At 42.6% G+C, this 23,018-nt stretch overlaps 2 protein-coding genes across 7 annotated transcripts in view; one reads left to right on the top strand and one right to left on the bottom strand.

The window, feature by feature from the left end:
• Positions 1-23,018, top strand: part of NDST2 (N-deacetylase and N-sulfotransferase 2) — a 136,768-nt gene that overhangs the window by 84,282 nt on the left and 29,468 nt on the right. The window contains exon 1 of one of the 6 annotated variants that reach the window (XM_083845218.1): positions 15,786-15,879. The exons of the other annotated variants lie outside the window; for them this stretch is intronic. The gene's annotated coding sequence lies outside the window, so the exon portion shown is untranslated. Of the gene's footprint in view, positions 1-15,785; positions 15,880-23,018 lie in introns of those variants that run through there. 6 annotated transcript variants of the gene reach the window in all.
• Positions 19,876-23,018, bottom strand: part of ZSWIM8 (zinc finger SWIM-type containing 8) — a 108,381-nt gene continuing 105,238 nt past the window's right edge. Inside the window, exon 26 of the mRNA XM_083845173.1 lies at positions 19,876-20,744. Coding sequence (XP_083701299.1) covers positions 20,721-20,744 — 24 coding nt within the window. The 3' untranslated portion in view covers positions 19,876-20,720. The remainder of the gene's footprint in view (positions 20,745-23,018) is intronic.

Here is a 23,018-nt window from a genome sequence, read left to right as displayed (position 1 = left end):
AATGCGATGTTCCACTCCTCCTTCCCAACCTTAGAATGATTTGCAGAGGAAACAATTCCACGTTTTTTGTCTTCAGTCACACAGTTGTCAGCGTGGAGTAACAGCAGAGTTGGTTTGGATTAGAAGGGAATTTCTGATGTAGTTCCTGAGTGAGATAGGAATGGGTGTTTGCTTAATGCTAAATATTATTTTATTTGAATGAAGTGAATATTTGCATACTTTGTGGGAAAAATTTGGGGCAACGTTGTTCAGTATCCATTAATTCTAAATTCGAAGAGGAATGGGAAGGATGTGGGCTAGAAAGCTTTTAAAGTTTCACATATTGCATTTCATAGAATCTCTGACCTGTGCATAACAGCTGTAAGATCCCTTTGGGAATGATTATATTTATGTTGCTCCCAGCATACTGGAACTGCATTCATGACTTATACCCACAGGAAATATCATAAATGTAACTAAAAATAGAAATATTGGAGTGGTTTAAATTCTGTGCTGGAGGAAAGGAGCCCTACTTTTATTCCTCAGTTCTGTCTGTATGAATAGTGAGGGAAAGTAATTCTTGTGAATTATGTTTAGCTCATAAGCTTGAATATTATAGTCTAGCAAAAAAACACTGGTCCTGTCCAGGTGCCTGATGCAGAACTTGCATCTGGATCCTGTGGTATTTCTGGCTTTCAGACACTGCGATACATTGAAAATGCCAATCCTGTCTTAATAGTTGAAATTCCTATAGTCAGTGCTGCAGAAGAGGGATGGTGTGGTCATGTCTTTTCGTCCATTGAAAGGTTCCTTGATTCCTTGCCTCGAACAACACGGAAATTTGCTTTTGTGTGTGTGCTGGAGAAGTCTGACTGAAATACTTCTTCACCAGAATGCCTGAAGAGTAGTCTTGCTTACAAGAATATCTCAGATTGCTTTATGCAAGCAGGTCATTATGGCTTCAGCTGTGCAGAAAATTAGATGGCGAAAAAATGGAGGATGGAACAGTGCACTTGTTATGCAAGTTAGGCTGGGTTTATAAAAATGAAATTACAGGAGCTAGTACTTAATGCTGAGTTCTAGTGTACGGAAACTCAGGTGGTGAGAAAAATGTACTAAAAGGACGACTTCAGAGTCTTTGAGCCCTTCTCACACTACAGATCTGAACATTCTCTCAACCAAAAGCTAAACTCCAACCCTAATTATCCTGGGGAGTCATAGATGAGTGATACTGTTGCCCAAATGAAAGATACCTTACAGGGCAGGTCTACTTGTTGTTCCCACTTTCCTTAGGCAACCCCTTCCCAGCCCAGTTCATACTACTGTACTATGCTTTTTCTTCCTCACCCAGATTTTTCTGGTGATACATAGAATAAGGCATCGTGCATTGATCAGATAAAAGGATTTCAGAGGGCTGGAAAAAAAGTAGTAGGTCCTATATAGCTGGTGTTTCCCCCATTTTCATAGTTAATTCTTTTGGTACAATTCAAATAGTAAATGTGTAAACCAGTCTCCTGTAAACTTTTTGTTGTTAGTTTGGAAAGTACAATCTGCAGAGACTAGTAAAGGAGAAAAAATAACTTGAAACACATGATAAAGATTTTTGTAATTGCAATACGTTGTTGTGATGAGTAGGATGGTAACAGAAGCCAGGATGACTTTTGCAAACTCAAAAGTAGAAACAGAATAAATTATATAAAAAATTGTGATAGTATAGAATGAGTGTAATGAGCAAATCGGCGTTCTGTACAGCTTGAATAGTTGTGTAATTCCATAGACACTTGGTGTAATATTCACATGAGAAATTGTTAAATTAAATATAATAAATGAGGCATTGAAGATACCATTAATGGAATTCATGCTTTATACGTTCTGTTAATGTCAGTGCATATGTGACATGGCTATGAGAACAAAGGGAGAATAATGTTTCGTTTCAGATATGGCCACAATAAATTGCCACTGCGCCTTTGGGTTCATTGTGAAAGAAAAGGTGGGCAATGGGGGAAGAGACAATAAATGTAGAAATGTTAGCAGGTGGAGAAGGGATCATGCAGTAGAATATATAACCAAGTAGGCCAGATAGAAGCCATTTGACAGTGTTTGAAAGTAGAAGCACTGGAAACTGTAAGTTATTGTTATTTTAGCAGTGGACTTTGGGCTTTCTTTGTGCTAACCTGTGGTTAGTTCAGCCCTTGTCTTAGCAATACTTTCTTTTGGTTAATAATGTTTTAATGTTACCTACAATGAGATGCATGTGCCAATAATGCTACACACTCAAATGTCAGAAAAAGAGATAGTACCACAAAACGCTAGCAACTTACTTGCATAATTTAAAAAAAAACTTTATATAAGCCGTTATGTTCCTAAAAACCTTTACTTTCCTTTGAGATCTCTCAACTCTGTACAGTCATAGCTGAAGCAGAGGGAAAAATTACTCCTTTTCTCTTCCATTACACTTTATCTTTTTGTCATTCCTAATTGTGTCTGTTTTGTCATGTCAATTGGTTCTGTTAAGGACTTTTCTGCCAGGTATTTCTTTGTAGTCACAAGTTCATCTCTTTGTCTGGGGTAGGTTATAATAATCAGTTCCTCTGAAACTTTCAGAGTTGATCTAATCCCATCAGTGAAGTCCTGTCCTTGAAATATCTCCAGAAATATGCTGATTTACTTATGGTGTGTCATCAAGACATCATGGGACCTTTATGCAACAGAGATGAATTCTAGTGCTTGGACAGGATCAGGTCTTGAACATTTTAATTGGTTTATTGGACTGAAGTTTTAAGAGAACTGGCAGGTTAGAGTGGTGGGTTTTTGCCAATTACAATTTATATAAATTTTTAAAGATTGGCTGTTGCTTAAGATGAGCCTGTTGAGTATTAAAATGAATAAAAAATAAAATAGTACCGTCTCAAACTGTAGGCACTTCTAAGTGAGTGTAAGGAATATATAAGGCTAGAAACCTGCATAGCAACACCTGTAACTTCATTATCCTTTATTCCACGTTAACTTGTTTTATCCACAAGGGGTCTTTGGAGATCTTTTGGGAGATGAAAAAGATGTGAGCACAGCTGAACAGAGACAAAAAAATTAATTATGAAGCGTAAGGGCAGGAGTCGGGTGCTCTGATAGGGTCACTTGCTGTCTTCTAAATGTATTACCTATTTGTCAATTGAACGGCTTCACTCCAGCCCTTTCCACCCTTCTTGCTATGCATTTTAAGTGAATGTAATCTTACGGTTAGGAAATGCTGTGTTCAATACATCAAGAGCTTTTTCTTTCTACTTCTATTTGGAGGAGGAAAAAAAACACATTGCCCTTAAGTTTTTACCTATAAATGCAAACCCATGTTCGTTCTTTCTTTCACCTTCTTCCCCAAAATGAAACCCAAGTTATGATTCATGTCTTTTTATATTACAAAACTATATTAGTCTCTCAGATTATATTTTCTGTATCTGGCATTAAAGCTGTTGATCCATTTGGCATTCGCCAAACTGCCAAGGTCTGTCCCAGGGCCATGGTTACAGGCTTGGAAATCAACTTTGGTTGTGATTATGGACAACTTGGAGGGCTTCCCAGAAAAGGTCTGTCCGATCACTAGTCAGAAGAGATGAATATTGTTTCCATTGATTTTTAAATCTGTTTCTACAACCATGGTTGTACCAGCCCCTTATCAGGGCACAGCAAGAGCCAGGAGGTAAGGGTGACCCCAGTGCAGGCAGTTCCCTAACTGATGCTGTCCCACAAGTCTGAGCACAGCCGGCAGAGCTGGCTGCTGGTCCATTGGCACTTCCAGGCAAGGTGAGTGAAGAACCAGGCCCAGCCTCCATCTGGGGCATAAAAGACAGGGCTGGAAACAAGGCTACAGCATGGGTCCGAACTCCACACAGGTGACAGGGCCAAAGGTGGGACTGGGTACAGGCTACAGCATCTAAACAAGGGGTCTTTCTAGGAGATGAGCTGCCTCCAGCATAAGGCTGAGGTCCACGCAGGAGATGTGTCCAGAGGCAGGGCTGCAGGCAGATACACCTACAGAAAAGCTCAGGCAAAGGGCAAAGGCCCAGGCCCAAGTTTAACTGGGACAGCTGGGCCATAAGCAGAGGGGTGAGTGCAGATCCTGCATGAGGATGGTCCCTGCCACTGAGTGCTAATGACACCCTCAGAGTCCTCTGGAACAGATTAAAGAAAAGGAAAAGTTGCTTGCTCTGTATGCTGTCATCTCTCACAGATTTTAATGATATAACTGGTGCCTATAGCAGATCCCCTTTATTTCTCTGAAGAGGAAGAAAGGGGTCTTCCATCACATGCTTATCCTGGCCCCAGAAATTCTTGTCATCCCTGAAACGGGCACTTCATTCCGAACAGTATGGATAATGGCTCACTGGTCACTTTATCTGAGAGAGAGACCTATGTTTTTAGGGATATAAACCTTTTACAGGTTTTTGTTTGTTTCCCTTAATCCCATAGTCAACTACATCAAGAACTTCTCAAGAACTAATTTTCTATTTCAGTGGCAGGCCGAAAAAAATAGTATGACCTAATTGTCCTTGAAATAGAAATAGGGTAGATTTCACCAGTGACAACATAAACATTGAAAACAGCTAGAAATCTACCTAAATCTTTTTAACTCTACTAAGGACATTTTATTTGCACAGATTTGACCTACACAAGTCTGCAAGGTCCATCTGCTCTCTTGCCGCCCTATGCCCTTCCCAATACTGATAATATTTATATGTATATGTATCTTGTTATATATATCTTGTTATGCCAATAAGTTATTGTTGGGTTTCATTGTAGTCTTCCTTGTGCTATGAAGTGGATCTCTTGTTAACCTCAGTTAAAGGATAAATTCAGGACAGGAAGCTGTTTTTCTGTTAACAAACAGATTCTGTCTGGGATAAATGCATCCTTAAATCTTCTCCTGTCGTTTCTGTGGCTGCTACAAAGGGTGAAAAGTTTTCCCTCCTCCCTTGGTGATCCCCAGAAAATTTGCTTTGTATCTAAGAATCTTTTTGAGAAGAACTAAGGTAAATTAGATCCTTTATCAATATTTGAGTGAGGGAGGATGGAAGGAACTCAAAAGAAGTTTAATTTTTTCAGGTACTTAGTGTGTTATTGAAGTACCTCACTAGTGATCTATAGCAGAGGAAGGCTAGAAGAGATGATCCTTTGGTGTTGCCAGAAACGTAAAGCTTTGGTTCAAATTATGCAGGGGCTGAAATGGGTGCTGACTTCTGTCTTTTGACAGAATTTCACTTTTAAACCTCAGGGAAAGTCTGTGAAGAGGTATCCTCCATCAGTCTTCTATACCAGTTTTCAAATCAAATTGATTTATCACATCGGCAGGGACGAAGTTATTAAACTGACCTTCGGCTTTATCTGTGACCAGAAGACTAGTGAAGAAGGGGTTTTGCCTTTTGTTAGTATTTTTCCAGAGGAAAAATGCAAACATATTTGGTCTTCACTGTCTCCAGCAAGATTTGTGGGACTGGCTGCAGCACATTCAGTGTGTTGTTTCTACCTGTAGTGAAGCAAGATGAAGGAGTGAAACAGTGAGCAAAGAAATGGGGGGACAGAATCCGTGCACAGAGGAGACTGGTGCATATTTGGTACTGAAGAACCGGCTGAGAAATTCTTGTTTGGCACATTATTGTAAACCCTACTAGATTTGTTACGTGTTTATGTCTGGAGGTCAAGAACTGTCCAAGGATAGCACTATCAATGCTATCAAGCCATGCTGGCTTACAAATAAGAATCCAGGCTTGATCAAGAACATTTTTCAAAGAATGTAAACTAAATGAACGCGTGTCTTGCTATGTCTTGTTGGTTCCAGAACCATTTAGGCTCCGTCTGTTTCTCAAGTGCAAACAATGTAAAGAGCATCCTAAACCTGAGGTATTTTAAAAACCGTGCAACAGAAAAGCATGTCTGTCTGACGTGGCAGGGCACAAAAAATCTGTTTTGCCTACCTGTTTAAAGTCACTTTAAAGGTCCATGTAAACACCTTGTAGTAAAACCCAACAAGTGACATACATCTGGGAGAATCATCAAGTTTTTTGGGGGGTGTGAAGCCAGGACTACAAAATAGGTCTGTTAGGAGATTTGCTTGGACAGTGGGACTTTGCTCCTTTTTATTTAACTTTTCAAGATTGGGTTATTTACAAACTAAGGCCACTTCAAACAAGTTTACCTTGATACCATATACCCTTTTAAGCTACTATTAATACAAAGCACGGTGAGAGGTTTGGTCTAACCGACATCCTGGAAATAATATCGTTACACAATATGACCCTGGTCAGGAGAAATTATGCAAATACTGCTAATCTTTTGTAACTACCACCATTCTTAGTTTAGGTATAGAGACTCTAAAAGGCCTCTCCCCTTCTCCTGATAGTTGGTTCTGTTTTTCAGGTGGGTTTTCCAGATTATGAATACTAAAAATAGAGGAAAGATTTGGACTGTTTCAGAAACGCTGCAGTGGGCACAGAGTTTCAGACAGTGACAGAAGAAAGGCTTTTATCTGAATCATGACTAGATGTTTTGAATTTACTTTCATTTTCCTGGGTATCAGCCTGATGAAAGTTACATTTAAAATCTGTTCTAATTCACAGTTCTTCAAAAATTGTCTAAAAAAGTTATCGACACCTCTACAGTGAATTAAAGCTACTTCTGATTGACTGATTGGCTTCATTTTTTGGTAACCATTCCTTGGACCCCTCAGAAATAGTCTGCTGATCCTGGTGGAAAACCACTGCTCTGATATTATGTAACTCTGCAGCTGTGCCTCAGCTCTCACTAGTTATTAAAATAAATTGAGTAGTGAATGCAGAGATCAAGTAATGGTGTCAGAAAGGCCTTAATGTATACCACAGCTTGCTCAGGGAACGTTATAGAGAGAGCTACGTGGTTGTCCTAGCCTTCATGAAGGGGAAGTTGTCTGGGAAGGGGAGGCTGTACTTAAAACACGCAGCACTACAGGCTGTCTTTTCACTAGTGTCAGCACAGAGCATCTTCCAGTGTATTTCCAAGCTCTTTGAAGAGGATCGCCATAAAGCAATATTGAGCAGTACTAGAGCTTGTGAGCTAGAGCCTGGGTAGTACTAGTACTAGAGCCTGGGTAGTTAGGACTGACTGTTTAGGAAAATATCTCTGAAATCTCACTGTCGCTGCCTGCTAATATGAGGACGTAGTTGATGTACTTGCCTGTAAGGGATGCTCAACAGTAGGGAAGCCGTTGGATTTTTTCTCTGCTTGCCATTGACCTGAGGGACAGCGTGGGATGGTCCTGGAAGTTGGAGTCGAGTGGGAAACTGAGGGAGGTTTGGGTAGGGAGAGTGGAGGAGATCTAGCCTCTGAGAAAGACACTGAAGTTTTGACTTCAGGCAGTGAGCAAAAATCGCCTGTCTTCATGTACGTGGAACAACAGTAATTCTTCTAACATTTTCTAAGTGAATAACAAGTCTTACGAGGAGTGGCTGAGGGAGCTGGGGTTGTTTAGCCTGGAGAAGAGGAGGCTCAGGGGCGACCTCATCGCTCTCTATAGGTACATTAAAGGAGGCTGTAGCGAGGTGGGGGTTGGTCTATTCTCCCACATGCCTGGTGACAGGACGAGGGGGAATGGGCTAAAGTTGCGCCGGGGGAAGTTTAGGTTGGATATTAGGAAAAACTTCTTTACTGAAAGGGTTGTTAGGCATTGGAATAGGCTGCCCAGGGAAGCGGTTGAGTCACCATCCCTGGAGGTCTTTAAAAGACGTTTAGATGTAGAGCTTAGTGATATGGTTTAGTGTAGGACTTGTTAGTGTTAGGTCAGAGGTTGGACTGGGTGATCTTGGAGGTCTCTTCCAACCTAGACGATTCTGTGATTCTGTGAAATTGGAAAAGACTACCCGCAAGTGTCCAATAAACCAGAATCCCTGTAAAACACTGGAGACTGGAGGAAAATGTATGAAGTGTTTCATGAAAACTGGTTATGAAAGTCATGGTTATTTTAAAAATCAGGCCTGCATTGTGTGGAATCAGGATTTTCTGTCGTCTTTGTGATTAGTGGAGTATTGAGAGGTTTCCAACATCTGCCTTTAGCTCACTGCGGCTTGAATGGAAACGATATGTTTACTGGCAGAGATGGCAGCCAGAAGCTAAAAATTTAAATGATTTTAGGTTATGTATAAATGAAAATTTTTGTCAGCATCATCCATCTGCAATTCACAAAGTTAAAGAGGCCTGCAGACTTGCAGTGCTGCGCTGTAGCGTGACAATTCTGAGAAGTTTGTTTGTTTTTTTAAAAAGAGGCAGAATAGAGAGTTGTCTCCTCTGTTAGATGTGGAACCCCCATTTTTAAAAGGTACTCAACATCCATTTAGCTTTTGTTGATTCATTAGGGCAGCTGCATCAGTTTCTTGTGTGTAATCTGTATCCCTCAGAACCTCATCATTTATTCACTGCTTAGCAGTAAATATCTGTATGTCTGTGTGCTTTTCCTTCTGAAAGACTTCAATGCTTTTTTCAGTTTTCATATTAAATGAATAAATAATTTGCTATGTTTTTGTGATGTATCTTCTAGGATGAAACAGCATTGAGCAAATCATTGTGTTATTACAGGACAGAACGAATACATATGTGCATTCTGAGTTAGTTTTATTGTTAATTTAAAAGGAAAATCATCTGATTTATAATAAACAATTTAAACCATTTTAGCCCTTGCTTCCAGGGCTTGTTCTTGTTCTGCCAGAGCAATGAGACACTAGAAAATAAATATCTTTGAGACAGTTCATACTGCAGCTACCTGGTCTTTTTAACTGTGAGAAACTAGACATCCTGCAAAAGCAGATGAAGTCACAGGAGGTAGCTGCAAGAGCCTAGTCATTGACCCTTGTTTCTGATTTTTCTTTTTAGCTTGGTAGTGTCAGGAGAAAATTTGAAGGGGGTGCTTTGTTTGCTGTATAATAGAGGTAGCGACTGGATCAATCAGATTCAGGCCTCTTCCAAAGCTCTCGAATACCCTGTAACACTCCATTGCACTAAGTTTGCAGTGTCTTATTACAGAAGCGTTCACTGGGGGCTGTCAGCTCCTGTTAAAATAACTCCTATAGAGATGTGTGCTAGTGTGTCATCCTGTCTGAAAACCCTTTTCTCCCAAACCCTGCCTGGGAAAGGATACAACTTTGAGCATACCTAGGGCTTTTTGTCTTCAAAGAGCAGGATAGACTGCCATGCTCAGAAGCATCTTGTTTCCTCCAGCACACCCTGCCTGCCTCTCTGCTCTTTTAGAGCACCATTGCCTATTATGTTTTAAAATACAGAACCACTCTTATGACATTCTTTTAGGGGTTTAATGAGAGTTTATCTCCCCCGCCACCATTAGGACTAAACACACTTGGATAGTGACAGAGCATACTCTCAGATTTATGTACTTGTTCTTCTAACATGTTAATTTTTTATTAGTTATGTACAAGGAGGTGATTTTTCTGTGTCCATCTGCAGATTTATTCCAGTCTCAGATTCCAATAGTAGTGGCTGGGTATACTTAGCTGGCATGCATTTGGTTTGGTTTTCCCTTTTTTTTCCCCCTTCTGTTAATGAGATCAGTTCATCGAGTGAAACTGTGAGCCACATTAGGGCAAGAGAAGCAATTTACTGCTGCCGAATGCATTTGCAGAGTGTAGTTTCCCTCAGCTTGTCAGTCTGAAGGCATCCATAAACCCATGACAGCTTCAGAAGACAAACTCTGGCAGCAAGCTATCAGGGTGCCAGGCACTGCTGTCTGTGTGGGCTGCCTTCCTCCCCTCTCCCCTGCTCACCCTCCCTCTGCCCACCCGCCTCTGTCCCCCTCTCCCTTCTCTTCCCCCCGCCCTGCATCCCTCTACCTTATTGGTGTGGTTTTAGGTGCTGCTGTTCTCTGTGACAGCACCTTTTTGCTTTCCCCCTTGATCCTCCTACCACCAGAACAAAAGGGGAGCTCGCTGCCAGCGGTGCAGCACCTGCCTGTGCAGTCCAGGGAGCAGAGGGGAGGAGGGTGGGTGCCCTGCATCCTGCTCTGCCTGAGCCAGCAGCGAGCTTGTTCAGTCACTTTGCTTGAAATGCCTTTGAACTGCTGCCAGATCCCATTGTCTGCGTGCAAATGGAGTTCAACGCCCCACTGTGATGAGATGTGCAGTGTGTTAAGAGGAGGAAGGAATGGAGCTGTATACTCACCCTGAAGGAGCATCTCAGATCTGCTGTGTGCCATGATAATCTGAACACTGGACCATGCTTCTCTTACTTTCCCTTCATTGTTCCTGGGATTTCAGGGAGTGACATGGAAGCTTTTCAGAGGGGAGCTGCAAGGCAAGATAGTATCTGGGGAGAAAGCTGCTGTGCTTTTGGACTGTTTACGTGGGACTGTGCTTTGCCCACCACCCACCTGTAGATGCAGTATGATACACCAGCTAGTGGTTAATGGTGTGTATTTGGCTCAGCAGTGATTTGCTCTTTTTTAGCGTGAATTTATTTACATTTTTTCCATTTGTCTGTACTTAAAATTTCTGTATTTTTAGGTTCTCAAAATGATTTGAGAGATTTTGGCACCACTGAGTGAAGGGAAGGCAGCCACTGCTACTACTAATGGTTCAGCCATCTACCAACTGTGCAGCCCAGCTGCCCTTTTTGGGAAAGGCCAGCTTACTTTATTTATGATTTTTGTGAAGAGCAGCTCTCAGGCTTTCCACTCCCTTTGCTTTGTCTTTGGCCTTGTGTCTTTCCTTGGGCTGCTGTCTGTCAGTCCCCTTTTGAGAGAGCAACTTCACTTGTGGACATCGCTTTTAAAGGTAGAAATTTGGGTATTTGCAGTTGTGTGTGCTGTTCATTATCTAACTGTTTCTTGGGCTGTTATAAGAAAACATTGTTTGCTTTCATGCTTTGTTATTTGACTGTTTGTTTAACCGGTCATCATCAGCAAGGACAGTGCTTTCAGAGGAGGATGGAGGAGCTGTTCTTTGCTGACTGTTAGGCAGTGCACTAAGTGGAGTTGGCAGGGCTTGTATCTCGCACTGATATGCCTGCTATGTTCTGGTCATTAAGCTCTTTGTTAGTTCCTTCTCCTCCTCCTTCCACTGCTCTCCCTTTCCTTCCCTGATAGAACATGTTATGGTGATAGGACGTTTTTGCATCTAACCTTGCTAATGGGTTACAGTCAGGTTCTGAAATGTGCTGTGGGAAAGACAAAATCTGGCCTGTGAGGAGCTGATGGCTCACAAATGCACAGGAATAGCATAAGGAAGCTGGTTATAACTGCTGCACGCCTTTGCCTAGACTAATGCTCATGTTCTGCTGAATCTATATACTGACCGGGACTTTCTTTATGTCCTCGATACCTGATCAGAAATTGAACGGATATCAGCAATACTGGTAACTGACGAAATCTTTGTAAAGGTTAGAGTCATTACAGACAGAACATTTTAAAATCAGATGATGTCGTGTATGTTCCCCAAGGACTAATGCAACCACGTTTTCTAGTGGTTTGTCATACAGCAATCTAAAATCTCATTTGCATCTCAAGAGCAAAGCTAGTTGTGCTTAGTTAATATTAAGCAACTTGAAAGATTAGGAATAGATTTTTTTTTGTAAATGTTCTTTTTCCTTTCACCAGGAACTAGTAAAAGAAAGGTATTTGGCTAACTGTGTTTGGTTTTCATTTTTGAGTTCCCTGGGAAGATTCACTTGGAACACTGAAGATTTTCTGGTCATGAAGAAATTTCTGACCCTTGAGCTGAGATGCAGCTGTCATTCTCTTGATCAGGGCACACTAAACAGAATTGGGACCTTTAAAAATGTTCTTCAGTTAACCCGTCAATTTCATGCTGGTAATAGTGATGCTTCTGTGATGCAGCCAAACACTGCAGATGTAGGAAACAAGAGCTTGGCCTGGAGCACAGACCAGAAACTTCTCACAGGGCCTCTTCTCTTAAGGGTCTTAGTTTCTTCCTCTTGCTGTCATGAGTGTAGTCAAATGATGAGGCTACTGTGTAGATGCAGCTCCTGCAGTCTAAAACCTTCTCTCTACAATGTGACTATGCGAAAAGGAGACGTTTTCAATTCCCTTCACTCCCCAGCTTCAGCTCATAAAGGATTAGGAAAGATGGTGTTCTCTGCTTAAGCAATGTGATATGTTTCAGGCTTGCAATGATTTTTTTTCCCTGTTATCATAGTTATTTTAAGACTCTGGCCTTTCTATATGCTATTAAATTCAACAGTCTCAAAGAGAGGATGAAATGGTGTAAGTTGACAGGTGCATTTCAGCAATACAGAGCTGAAGTAACCTGTCAAAGGTCACATACTGATAACTCCAGGAATCTTGGGTCGTAACTCACTGCTGGATTTGACAAGCAACCTACTATATGGCTTTTCTGCTTTGACGATTTGAAAGAAATGGCTATAAAATATAAATGATCTTTCCATAAAAATGTTCTCCATTGTTTTAAACCATTCGGAAATGCTGTATCAAGTCTGTTCATTTTAGATGAAATACAATGAAAAGTCATTAATGGTACTGCTGTCCTTCATCCTAAAACAACCATTTCATGTGCTTAGTAAAATGTTATGGCATGTCAGAGGCATTTCACAAGTGGACACAGCCATTTGCCTGAAACCACAATTAAGGTCTGGTTGCCTGAGCTCCTGTTCTGCCTGGTATTACCTCATCAGTGCGTATAGATGAGTCTCTGTTGTCACATCTCATTCCACAAACCTGTCTGTCCCCTGCTGAAGTTTCCTTCTAGCAGGACAGTGTGCCAACTAGGGCGCAGTGCTGGACTGGAGCAGGTACTTGAGTAGTTACCACTGAGAGGAGTGCCTGTTTTTTGATGCTTCATGATGGAGTCACCCAGTGCAAAGAAAGCATTCGTGTGTGTTTGAGAGCTGCAAACCTCATTTTCATCTCTGGAACACTCTAAATAAGGTGATGGATTCAATAAACTTGTTTCAAGAGAGGCAGTTGGTAGTGCTCATTTATAAAAAATGTTGCTGGGTTGCTGGAAAACAGGAGGGGGAAGAGGTTGAGAAAGGCAGTCTGCAAGCTAAGCCTACTTATACATATTAGGATGAGCCCAGGCATGAAGCGAAAGAAAAACTCGGAGCTCTTCATTATCTAATACTCCCTCAGGGCAATAACAAACTCCCTGTAGGAGCCAGCAAGCCAGGCACAAGGGCTGGCAGAGAGCGAGCACACATTGTTCTCAGAATATGGCTGGTACTGGAGTCTTTCACTGTGAATTTGAAGCCATCTTTAATGCAAAATATTCCTCAAAGGGATTTTTGTTGCCTACCATTTCAAAAGCTGCTTTCAATCCAGTATGATGCCTTCTTCCAAACAAAAGGTTGTAAAGTTAGGTATTGTACAGCAAAGGATGCATAATGTTGCTTTTTCCTAGCCTCATGTATGAGCTGAGGTTATGCAGACACCCTCCTTTTTAGAACTGAAAAAGACCGAATGGAGAAGCTCACCTCTCTCTGCTTTAGCATGTTGTGGCTTTCAGCCTTTCTGTGATGCTTACTGGCCACTCCGTATTGCGTGCTTCGTTTCAGAGTAAGTAATCATTTTTATACTGAAAATTCAAGTGCAGAATATATTTGTGTGATGGGCAAACGTTTCTTAGGGAGGTGGCGGGTATGGGAGAACACGTAACACAGACCTCCAGTGTCCCCCACTGGTGCCTATACAACTGCTCTGGTTTGGACTTCTATAAGGGGTAGGGGAGACCAGTTAAAGAGTCTCCTCTGAAGTGGTAGGATACTCAGGAATAGGGTTTGTGGCATCGGTTCAGTCTGCGTGTGTTAAGTTGGTCAATTGGTATCAATCTGTTTAGGATCATGAAGGAAAGTGAACCTCTCTCTAAGAAGGTGGAGGACTTAAATATCTCCGCTTGTTTGTATTCCTAGCATTTGCAAAATCCAAGGTGATTCTTCATATAAGCAATTTGACCTAAAATGAATTCACTGTCACCTCCCTTGCCGATAAATTAAATGCCATCACCAGCAGTTTAACCTCTGAGGTGGCCCTTGTTGAATGAGTGCAGGTCCTGTTTGATGCAAACAGCAGCAATAAATAAAGAAATGTATGAGAGCTTGGCAAATAGAGTGGAGGGGAAAAGAATTTTCACCCTTTTCATGGACCAACCTCTATGTTGCAAGCAAGCAAAGCAAAGTTACAGTTGTTCTTCTAATTGAGAACTGCAAGAGGATTTTTCACTTTCTGTCTCAAATCTCATTATCCGGAGTGTTTAGAATGGATCAGTGAGTGGTGGCAATCCCACCTTTATCGCTGCTTTGAAGTTTAGGTTTTACATGGGTAGCATTGGGATAATAATTCATTCTGATACGTTCAAGAAGTGCTCTTGAGGCACTGCTGCTCATAGTCTTCCTGCGTAACTTGATTCTCATTTTATAGATGAGGTTCAGGCGATGTGTAACCACATCAAATTAAAAGTGGAATAGTGAACTGAACTCAGGCTTACTCTCAAATTCCCTAGCTTTTTATCTTTAAGATGATATCTAGCTGCCTCCTAGAAGGAAGGTAAAGAAGAGTTCTCACTGTCTCAAAAATGGTCTTTGAACCCATTTCCGATGCTTGTGGACCAACATGCAAAGGGGAAGTTGAAGATTTTAATATCCCACCCTGTTGTCTCCTATGCTAATGCTCCCCTTCCCTCCGCCCCTTCTGTAGCTGTTCAAGGAGAGAAAGAAGTCCAAAATGGCCCTGAAATTTCCCTGGCAGTTCCCAGTGTTGGTCTCCTGACCGTGAAGCCCCCAGTTCTGTCTCAGCTGTAGAGTCTTCCTCCCTGAATGCCCTGGAAAGTCTGCGTCTGGACAAGAGGACAAAATTGGGTCTTCAGTGTATGTGTGAGGGAACGAGTTCAAAAACAGTCCGTCTGCGTTAGCTCTGGGAGGAGCTGAATGGTAGCAGCATATGACCTGACAGCCTCACCCCCATGACCCTGGGCACTGCCTGGGTGGATTTTGCTGCTGCCAGAGGGCTGCTCTGCTGAGCAGAGGGAAACCAGAGGCTGAAACCGAGCGCTGGGTTTCCTGGAGCTGGGATGACCAACACATTTGTCCAACTGGCAGCCCCGTGTGGCCGAGGAGGAGGAGGATGTGTGCATCTGCTCTCCTGACCAGGGGATGCTGCTGGATTTGCACCACCTCCTAGCAGAGAGGGGTGTCAGGCAGTGGCACCCGTGCCTGGCAGGCCATAATGAGCAAAGGGAGGCCAGGTTGCTTCCAGAGGCAGGCTGCTGCCTCCTGATGCTGTGTGGTCGTAGCAGGTAAGATGGTTGGGATGGTGCAGGCAGTCAATGCGGGCAAAAATCAGCGTAAAAGCACCAGGGCAAGATTCTTGCTACAGGTATCAAGGTGTCAGCAGGTCCTTTGAATGAGCTTTCCATTAACGCTTCCAATTGCAGATGTTCTGTGAGCCACTTAGTGCTTCACGGGAGGATGAGAACAAAGTTAAAGCTTTCAGTCTATTGCCGCAACACTAGCCCAGATCCGTAATGCAGGCTGGATTTTGCGATTCAGGTAGAGGCTTCGTTTCTTTGTTGTGTACAAAAACAGAGCACATCTTCCAAAAGCTGTAATTCTTACATTCCAGCTACCAAACTAATTACGTGAGAATTAAGTACACCAAATAATTAGAGCTAAAATTAATTTGTGTATTTAACTTTAAATTTAATGTCTAAAATTTTAAAAGATGTTTATCATGGTGTATTTTTTAGTAATACAATTATAGCTCTTCGAAGTTGCTCTAGCTAAAAATTATTTAATTACTGTTTTGGCTACAGTGAAGAAGATAAAATTCAGTTTGGACATCCCAGGCTACCTTTCCTCTCCCTTTTGCAGCAATGTAGAGTAAAAAAAGAAGTAACAATCTTTTCTGTAAGTACAGTGTTAATTTATTTGGGGCTCCTAAAAAGCATGAATTATTTAGTTAGAGTGTCGCTACAAAGTCAAGTTTGAATACTTGAATGCTCTAAATGTGATTGTTTCTCTCCCATCACAACTGTGTGTAATATTTAGTGTTAAGTGATCTGAAAACTTTGACATGTTATCTCGCTGGGATCAGTTAGCGCAAATGTACTTGAGACTTTAACAGAAATGAGCATTTTCAGGGCATTTCAGCATTTATAATATTTTATTGTGGGTGGTGTTTAATTTAAGTGATCTACACTGCCAGCTAGCGCACCTTGCTAATACTGCTTTTGTCCGATTATGGGCAATGATCTCACCTGAAAGAGCAGAAAGTGCTGTAAGAACATAGTTGGGGCAACTTTCCTGCCTTTGCAGTCTTCAACTTCTTCTCCCCAGTGCTTTTCTCTGGACAAAAGAAGCAGATGAATGCAGTTAGTACTGCAAGCATACTCGATTTTCACAACCAAACCAGCAGTGGCTTTAGTCAGGATATAGATGAAATAATGTGTCCGGGTTGTTGCAAGACATGCTGAACTTCACCCTTGTAGACTGGATGAGCCCTCCTCCAGGACCATTAAATCCATAAGCTGGAGGCATGCTAGTGTATTTCTGCTGGAAATTCATCTTTGAAGATGTTAATCTTTTAGTGTGCTTCCTTTGGCTATTCAACAACCCATTTTTTTTAAAGTTAGGCCAGCTAGACCTAACATCTGAGTCAAATTTTGTCTTTAGCCGCCATGTGTCTGTCTCCTTAAACAATGTGAGCTGTCATTTTCTCCTACTCCCCTCTGACTCCCCGTGCACTCCTCCCTTTATCTCTTCCTCCTACTCTCAGCTTTGCATTTTGTTTCATGCTGCCTCCTATTACTGGAACAGCCTCCCAGTCTGTGCTGCCAAATCCTCCCTCCCTCTCTCTGCTCTTGCGAACCTGTTTCTTACAGCAATCATTTCTAAGTTGTTTACCTGACTAATTCTCTCTCTCTGTGCTTTCTATCCTGTATTTGTTGTTCTGGATCATGTTTTTTATGTGAGAGATGACATATTGCAGGATAAGGAGTATATTTGCCACTGTTTTGAGGTGTATTGTTTACATTAGCTCTTTATACAATGATAACTAATAAATTCTCCTTACTATTTGAGTGCAGATTTTTTCACTAAGCTATAGTTCACTCTTAGCTGTGCACCATTAAAGAACAGCCCTGTTTTATCTTAAGGTAATTGCTAGACTGTGAAAATGAGTGTCTGTATTACAGCATGTGCCGTCAGCTAGCTGGTCTGTACAGGCAAAGTTCAGCTGTTTACCAACGTGCATGAAATGGTGGTAGAAAACAAAGGGCTATGGGCAAATCTGATGCTCAGTACTAGTACTGTCATTGCATGGCTTCGCTGCTGGGGGTAATTGTGGTGCCATGACTGCTGTTCTCCCAACATGGACAAGCTCTTACAGGCATGCATGGAGATAGGCTGGATGTCTTCTATCAGGCTATTCTAAAAGGAGTGGGTTCTCTTTACTGAACGCCTCACCATACCAACAGAAGAGAACTTTTACCTTTCTACCTGCAGAGAGTTTTATTTTTCTGGCAGTTCTGTTCTTTCTTTTTCCAACTGAGTGCAAGGCAATCTAATTATCAATTTAAAAAATAAAAATGAAAAGTTGTTGAGATTATCTGTTTTCAATTTACTTTTCTGGACCAAGTTGAATATTTATTAAAAAAGAAAAGCAAAACACCTGAAAATATTATTATAGCTTTAGACCAAGTTTCATAATAGTGTTCTGAATGCTCATTTTCTGAAGTCCCACTTCTGTTAATATCTGACCTAAGATTTTACTGCTATGTGTGAAACAGTAATATTCTCATATTTAAATTTACTCTATAGGTACTTACTGGAGCTTGCAAAGTGGCATACAAGACTAACCCAATTAATTTTTACATTAAGGTTAAGCATATGTTTTTATATTATCAGTATGATCAGAATCAAAAATTGGATTTTAAGTCTAAATTTCATTCATGAAAAAATAATTTCAAGACGAAAATAGTCTTCTTGTTAATGAAAAACGAATCAGATTTTCAGTAGCTTAATAAATTTTATTGGGAATTTTACTACATGCATATTTTGGAAAAATGGCTCCCACCTAGCTGACTTAGTCTCTGCAACCAATATCTGGGCACCTAATAGTTTTCAGTACCCAGACCCTTTTGTCTTCAGCTGCAGTTCCTAATTGAGATGTGCATCTTGCTTAAAATTCTTGAGCTTTCTTGACAAAACTTCAGTTTATCAAAGGGTTGATTTGATTGCAGATGTGGCAGCTTTTATTTCTGAGTTTGTCAGTACTGTTAATTAGGATGTTAATGAGGCCTCTGGTCTTAGTCTGCATGAAGGAGTATTCTAAAGATGCAACTTTAGAGCAGAAAAACATTCTATCCATAATCAGGTGACTAATTAAAAATGTAAGAATTCAGCACCCTCTTTAGCAATTAAGTCTATAAAATGGGAGGAAGGTAAAGAACTAGTGGCATGTAATTACTCTAACACTTTTGAATGAATTAATACATTTGAGGTGTATTTAATCTGAAACCATCAATTTTCACAGATTCACAGATTCACAGATTTTTCTAGGTTGGAAGAGACCTCAAGATCATCGAGTCCAACCTCCGACCTAACACTAAGTACTCCACTAAACCATATCCCCAAGCTCTACATCTAAACGTCTTTTAAAGACCTCCAGGGATGGTGACTCCACCACCTCCCTGGGCAGCCCGTTCCAATGCTTAATAACCCTTTCGGTAAAGAAGTACTTCCTAACATCCAACCTAAAACTCCCCTGTCGCAACTTTAGCCCATTCCCCCTCGTCCTGTCACCAGGCATGTGGGAGAATAGACCAACCCCCACCTCTCTACAGCCTCCTTTCAGGTAACTGTAGAGAGCGATGAGGTCGCCCCTGAGCCTCCTCTTCTCCAGGCTGAACAAGCCCAGCTCCCTCAGCCGCTCCTCGTAAGACTTGTTCTCCAGACCCCTCACCAGCTTGGTCGCCCTTCTCTGGACTCGCTCGAGCACGTCCATGTCCTTCCTGTAGCGAGGGGCCCAAAACTGAACACAGTACTCGAGGTGCGGCCTCACCAGAGCCGAGTACAGGGGCACAATCACTTCCCTCGACCTGCTGGCCACACTGCTTCTTATACAGGCCAGGATGCCGTTGGCCTTCTTGGCCACCTGGGCACACTGCTGGCTCATATTCAGCCGACTATCCACCAATACTCCCAGGTCCTTCTCGGCCAGGCAGCTTTCCAGCCACTCATCTCCCAGCCTGTAGCTCTGCTTGGGGTTGTTGCAGCCCAGGTGCAGGACCCGGCACTTGGCCTTGTTGAACTTCATGCAGTTGACCTCAGCCCATCGCTCCAGCCTATGCAGATCCTCCTGCAGAGCCTTCCTGCCCTCGAGCAGATCGACACACGCACTTAGCTTGGTGTCATCTGCAAACTTACTGAGGGTGCACTGGACGCCCTCATCCAGATCATCAATAAAGATATTAAAGAGGACCGGCCCCAGTACCGAGCCCTGGGGGACTCCACTAGTGACCGGCCTCCAGCCAGATTTGACTCCATTCACCACAACTCTCTGGGCCCGGCCATCCAGCCAGTTTCTAACCCAGCGAAGCGTACGCCAGTCCAAGCCCCGAGCAGCCAGTTTCTTGAGGAGAATGTTGTGGGGAACGGTGTCAAAAGCCTTACTGAGGTCAAGGTAGACCACGTCCACAGCCTTTCCCTCATCCACCAAGCGCGTCACTTGGTCATAGAAGGAGATCAGGTTCGTCAAGCAGGACCTGCCTTTCATAAACCCATGCTGACTGGGCCTGATCGCCTGCTTGCCCTGCAAGTGCCGCGTGATGACCCTCAAGATAATCTGCTCCATGAGCTTCCCCGGCACTGAGGTCAAACTGACAGGCCTTTTTTTTTGTTTGTATTGATCATCTAAAAAGTAAGGTGTCTGCAAAGAGGAGCAGAAGGCAGGGTTTTGAAATTGTTTAAGCACGGTAGTAAAACATGGAGTAGTGCAAACTGTGGTGTGGAAGTAGGTGTGCATTGCCTGCGGTGGTCTGATTGTGTAACAGTTACAAACACAAACGGTTTGAGAGAAAATTAACTAATTCCACCCACATTAAGACAGGGAAGTCTACCAATAGCCACAACTCTTTATCAGCCTGTTTCTCTAGTAAGACTCTCTCCTTCTGCTTCATGCATTGCAAACTAAGTGTGAGAAGCTTTGGGAAACAGGTGTGTGACCTGGCACGTAGGCTGGCGGCGTTTTCCTGCAAGGTTTGGAGATCAGCCTTGAGCCATGGGTGATTCCGAGGAAAAGCTTATGCACATCCCGGTTGCCAGGCCACGTGGTGCTGGTGGGAGGCTGGAGATGGCCTGAGGTGACTGCCAGGGAGCAGCAAGCACTGGCTGCTCCACCAGGGAGGAGGAGATGGGAGCCAGGCAGGATAAGAAGCTGGCATGGGCAGCATCCTCAGCAGTGATGGTACAGCCCTGCAGCATGCAAACAAAACAACTGAAGGCAGTTGGTGACAGCCACCAGGTTCATCCTAGAGTCCAGTGATCACTAGATGTGATCACTAGATGAGTCCACAGTCACCAGGTAGGTCCAACTTCAGGTCGGCAAGGCAGAACGCACATGTAATATAGTTCATGTCAGGGCCTGAACTTGGGTACAGCTCACAGGTCAGCCGGTGGAGGCTGGTCAGGGCACTCAGAGACTGCTGCTGTGTCCAGGGCCCCGGCAGTCTTCCTTGCAGAGTTCCCCCTCAAGATCCATTTCTGCCATAACCCTTGTGAAAAAAACAGATTATGATTTTCAATGCACAGGCTGCCATAAAGGTTTAGCGAGGGCAGTAGAGCACTTTGCATCTGTTCCTGTTCTTTGGAGACCCAGGCTTCCAAACCACTGTCATAGCCAGTCAGTGTAATCTCCATAGGTCTCAAGTCATCCTCCCTTTCTCCCTATTCTACCTGTTCCACTCTCCTTCCCTTTGCTTATTTACTCATTTTGCCTTTCCTAAGCCAGATTTATAGCTTTCTTTTGTTGCCTTTTCTGCCTTTTTTCTGAAAGTGAGTCTGCACTATATTAAAAGCTGTCTTGGAATAGCCAAGAAAAAAAGTAATTGTTTTCTGAGTCTGGAAAACTTACTTATTTCAATCTCACCAAGGTAATAGTGAACCGAATATTTGAAACTACAAATTCTGGGATATGTGCTTCTAGCTTTACATGGGATGGAAGTCTCTTGAATAAAAGATCTCAGCTGAAAGAAGGCAGGGAGGGAGCTGCTGTACACAGGCAGGGAACGTGTCCTGTTTAGAAGTCCACCAAATACTGTCCATGTTCAAATATATGAGAACAGGTAAGTAAAAGAGTCTTTTCTAAGGCTTTGTACTTTGGTAGAGCATACTTTTACAGCATGTTTCTGGTCTTAATTTGGACACGCTTTCAGCATAAAGGTACTAAAACTGTTGTAGTTGGTTCCTGCTGTCATACATTCCTAGATAAAATAGATTAGAAGAGAAGATGAGTTCCTATGTGTTACCTGAAGCAATTGAATATAGATTAGTCTCTTGCTAATTGAGGTGAAATTTTTAATGTATAGCTCAAAGGAAGAACGGATAGGCTGCTTTCATAGCTATTGTAGATTAACTTTCGGAATGTACATTCTGTATTTCTCTGAGACACGTTAACTTTAAGTTGTCCTCTTTTTGCCACACTTGGACTGTTTCCCCACTGGATTGAATTACTTAGGAGAAGACATCAGAGAATACATTTTGCTTTCTGCAGCAGGATCATTTATCTGCGTTGTGATAAGCAGGGTGCACGAGGGAATGGAAATTAGATCCGTGTCCATATCTAATGCAGAAGGAACTGCATTTATTTCCTGTTCTCACAGTTGCATTGAAGATGTTCTGCCATGATAGAGCAAACTGGTTGACATAAGAGGAGGCTGAAGATGGTCCCACCATTTGGGGTTGCTGAGATACTCACTTGTCAGCTGGGTGGGACTGGAGTGCCCCTTGTGTGGCAGGCACTGAACCTGCGCTTGCTCTAGTTCTCCATCCCACAGCAGGCATCTTGTGTCATTACTTGCTTTGGGAAAAGCCCTAGGGTCGGGGTGTGTGTAGATGCAGGTGTCAGAAGAGGCACGGAACAGAAGGAAAGGTAAGTCCAGGTCAAAACTGTGAAGTGTTTGTGGTGGGTTGATGGCTGGGTATTAGAGCTTCATGAAAGAAAGAACTGGGGATGCCCCTTCAGGCATCTCTGAGGAAAGTGCCTCCTTTGTCTCATAGGAGAAGGTGCGTTAGAGAAGCAGACCAGTTACATCACCTCAGCTCATGGAAAGTTCAGCCTGCTGCGGGCTCTTCCACTACCAGAACACTTACATAGCTGCATATTATTTGTGTTAAGTAGGTAGTATCAGCAACTGTTGAAGGCTCAAGTTTTTTGTGGGTTTGGGGTTGGTTTGTTTGTTTTAATTTATTCAGGTCTGCAGTTTGTTGCTCTTGTAGAAGGTGTGAAGTTGCACACCTGTCTGGAGATAATTAAAAAAAAAAAAGTAATTACTACTTCATTGCATAGGTCTTTTCCTCATATCAGGCTGATGGGTATCAAGCCGGCTGGCCAGCTGGCAGCTTTCCTGTTTACCACAGGTCTGTACCAGGAGAGGCCTGTCCCTGCATGGGGACTTGCCTAAGCAGAGCAGAGCATTGCCTCAAGGCTCCAAGTGGATCTGTCGGAGCAGTGTAGGCATCATTAGTGTTTCTCACCTCTTTGATCTGAGTTTGGTACTCTTTAGGCAGTCTCTCACCACAGGGTTTCACTGGCAGTGAATGCCAGCTGAAGCACATGCCCAGAGCCCAGATATGAGCTTGGCTGGCAATTACATTGCAAAGTGGCTGTAACTTCCACAGTATATTTTTTTTTAATCCAGTATATGGAATACAACCATCACTCTTCCTTCTGAGGGCTTGCAGCATGGCTCACGGTGCTCTGCTGATGTCACCAGATACTTTGCATTCACAGGAGAGTGGGGCTATACCTGCAGGCCTGGCATATGGCT

This window comes from Anser anser (assembly GCF_964211835.1).
Source record: "Anser anser genome assembly, chromosome: 7".
Classification (NCBI taxonomy): domain Eukaryota; kingdom Metazoa; phylum Chordata; class Aves; order Anseriformes; family Anatidae; genus Anser; species Anser anser.
The sequence above is the reverse complement of the archived record's forward strand: the minus strand, read 5'-3'. Positions and strand labels throughout refer to the sequence as shown.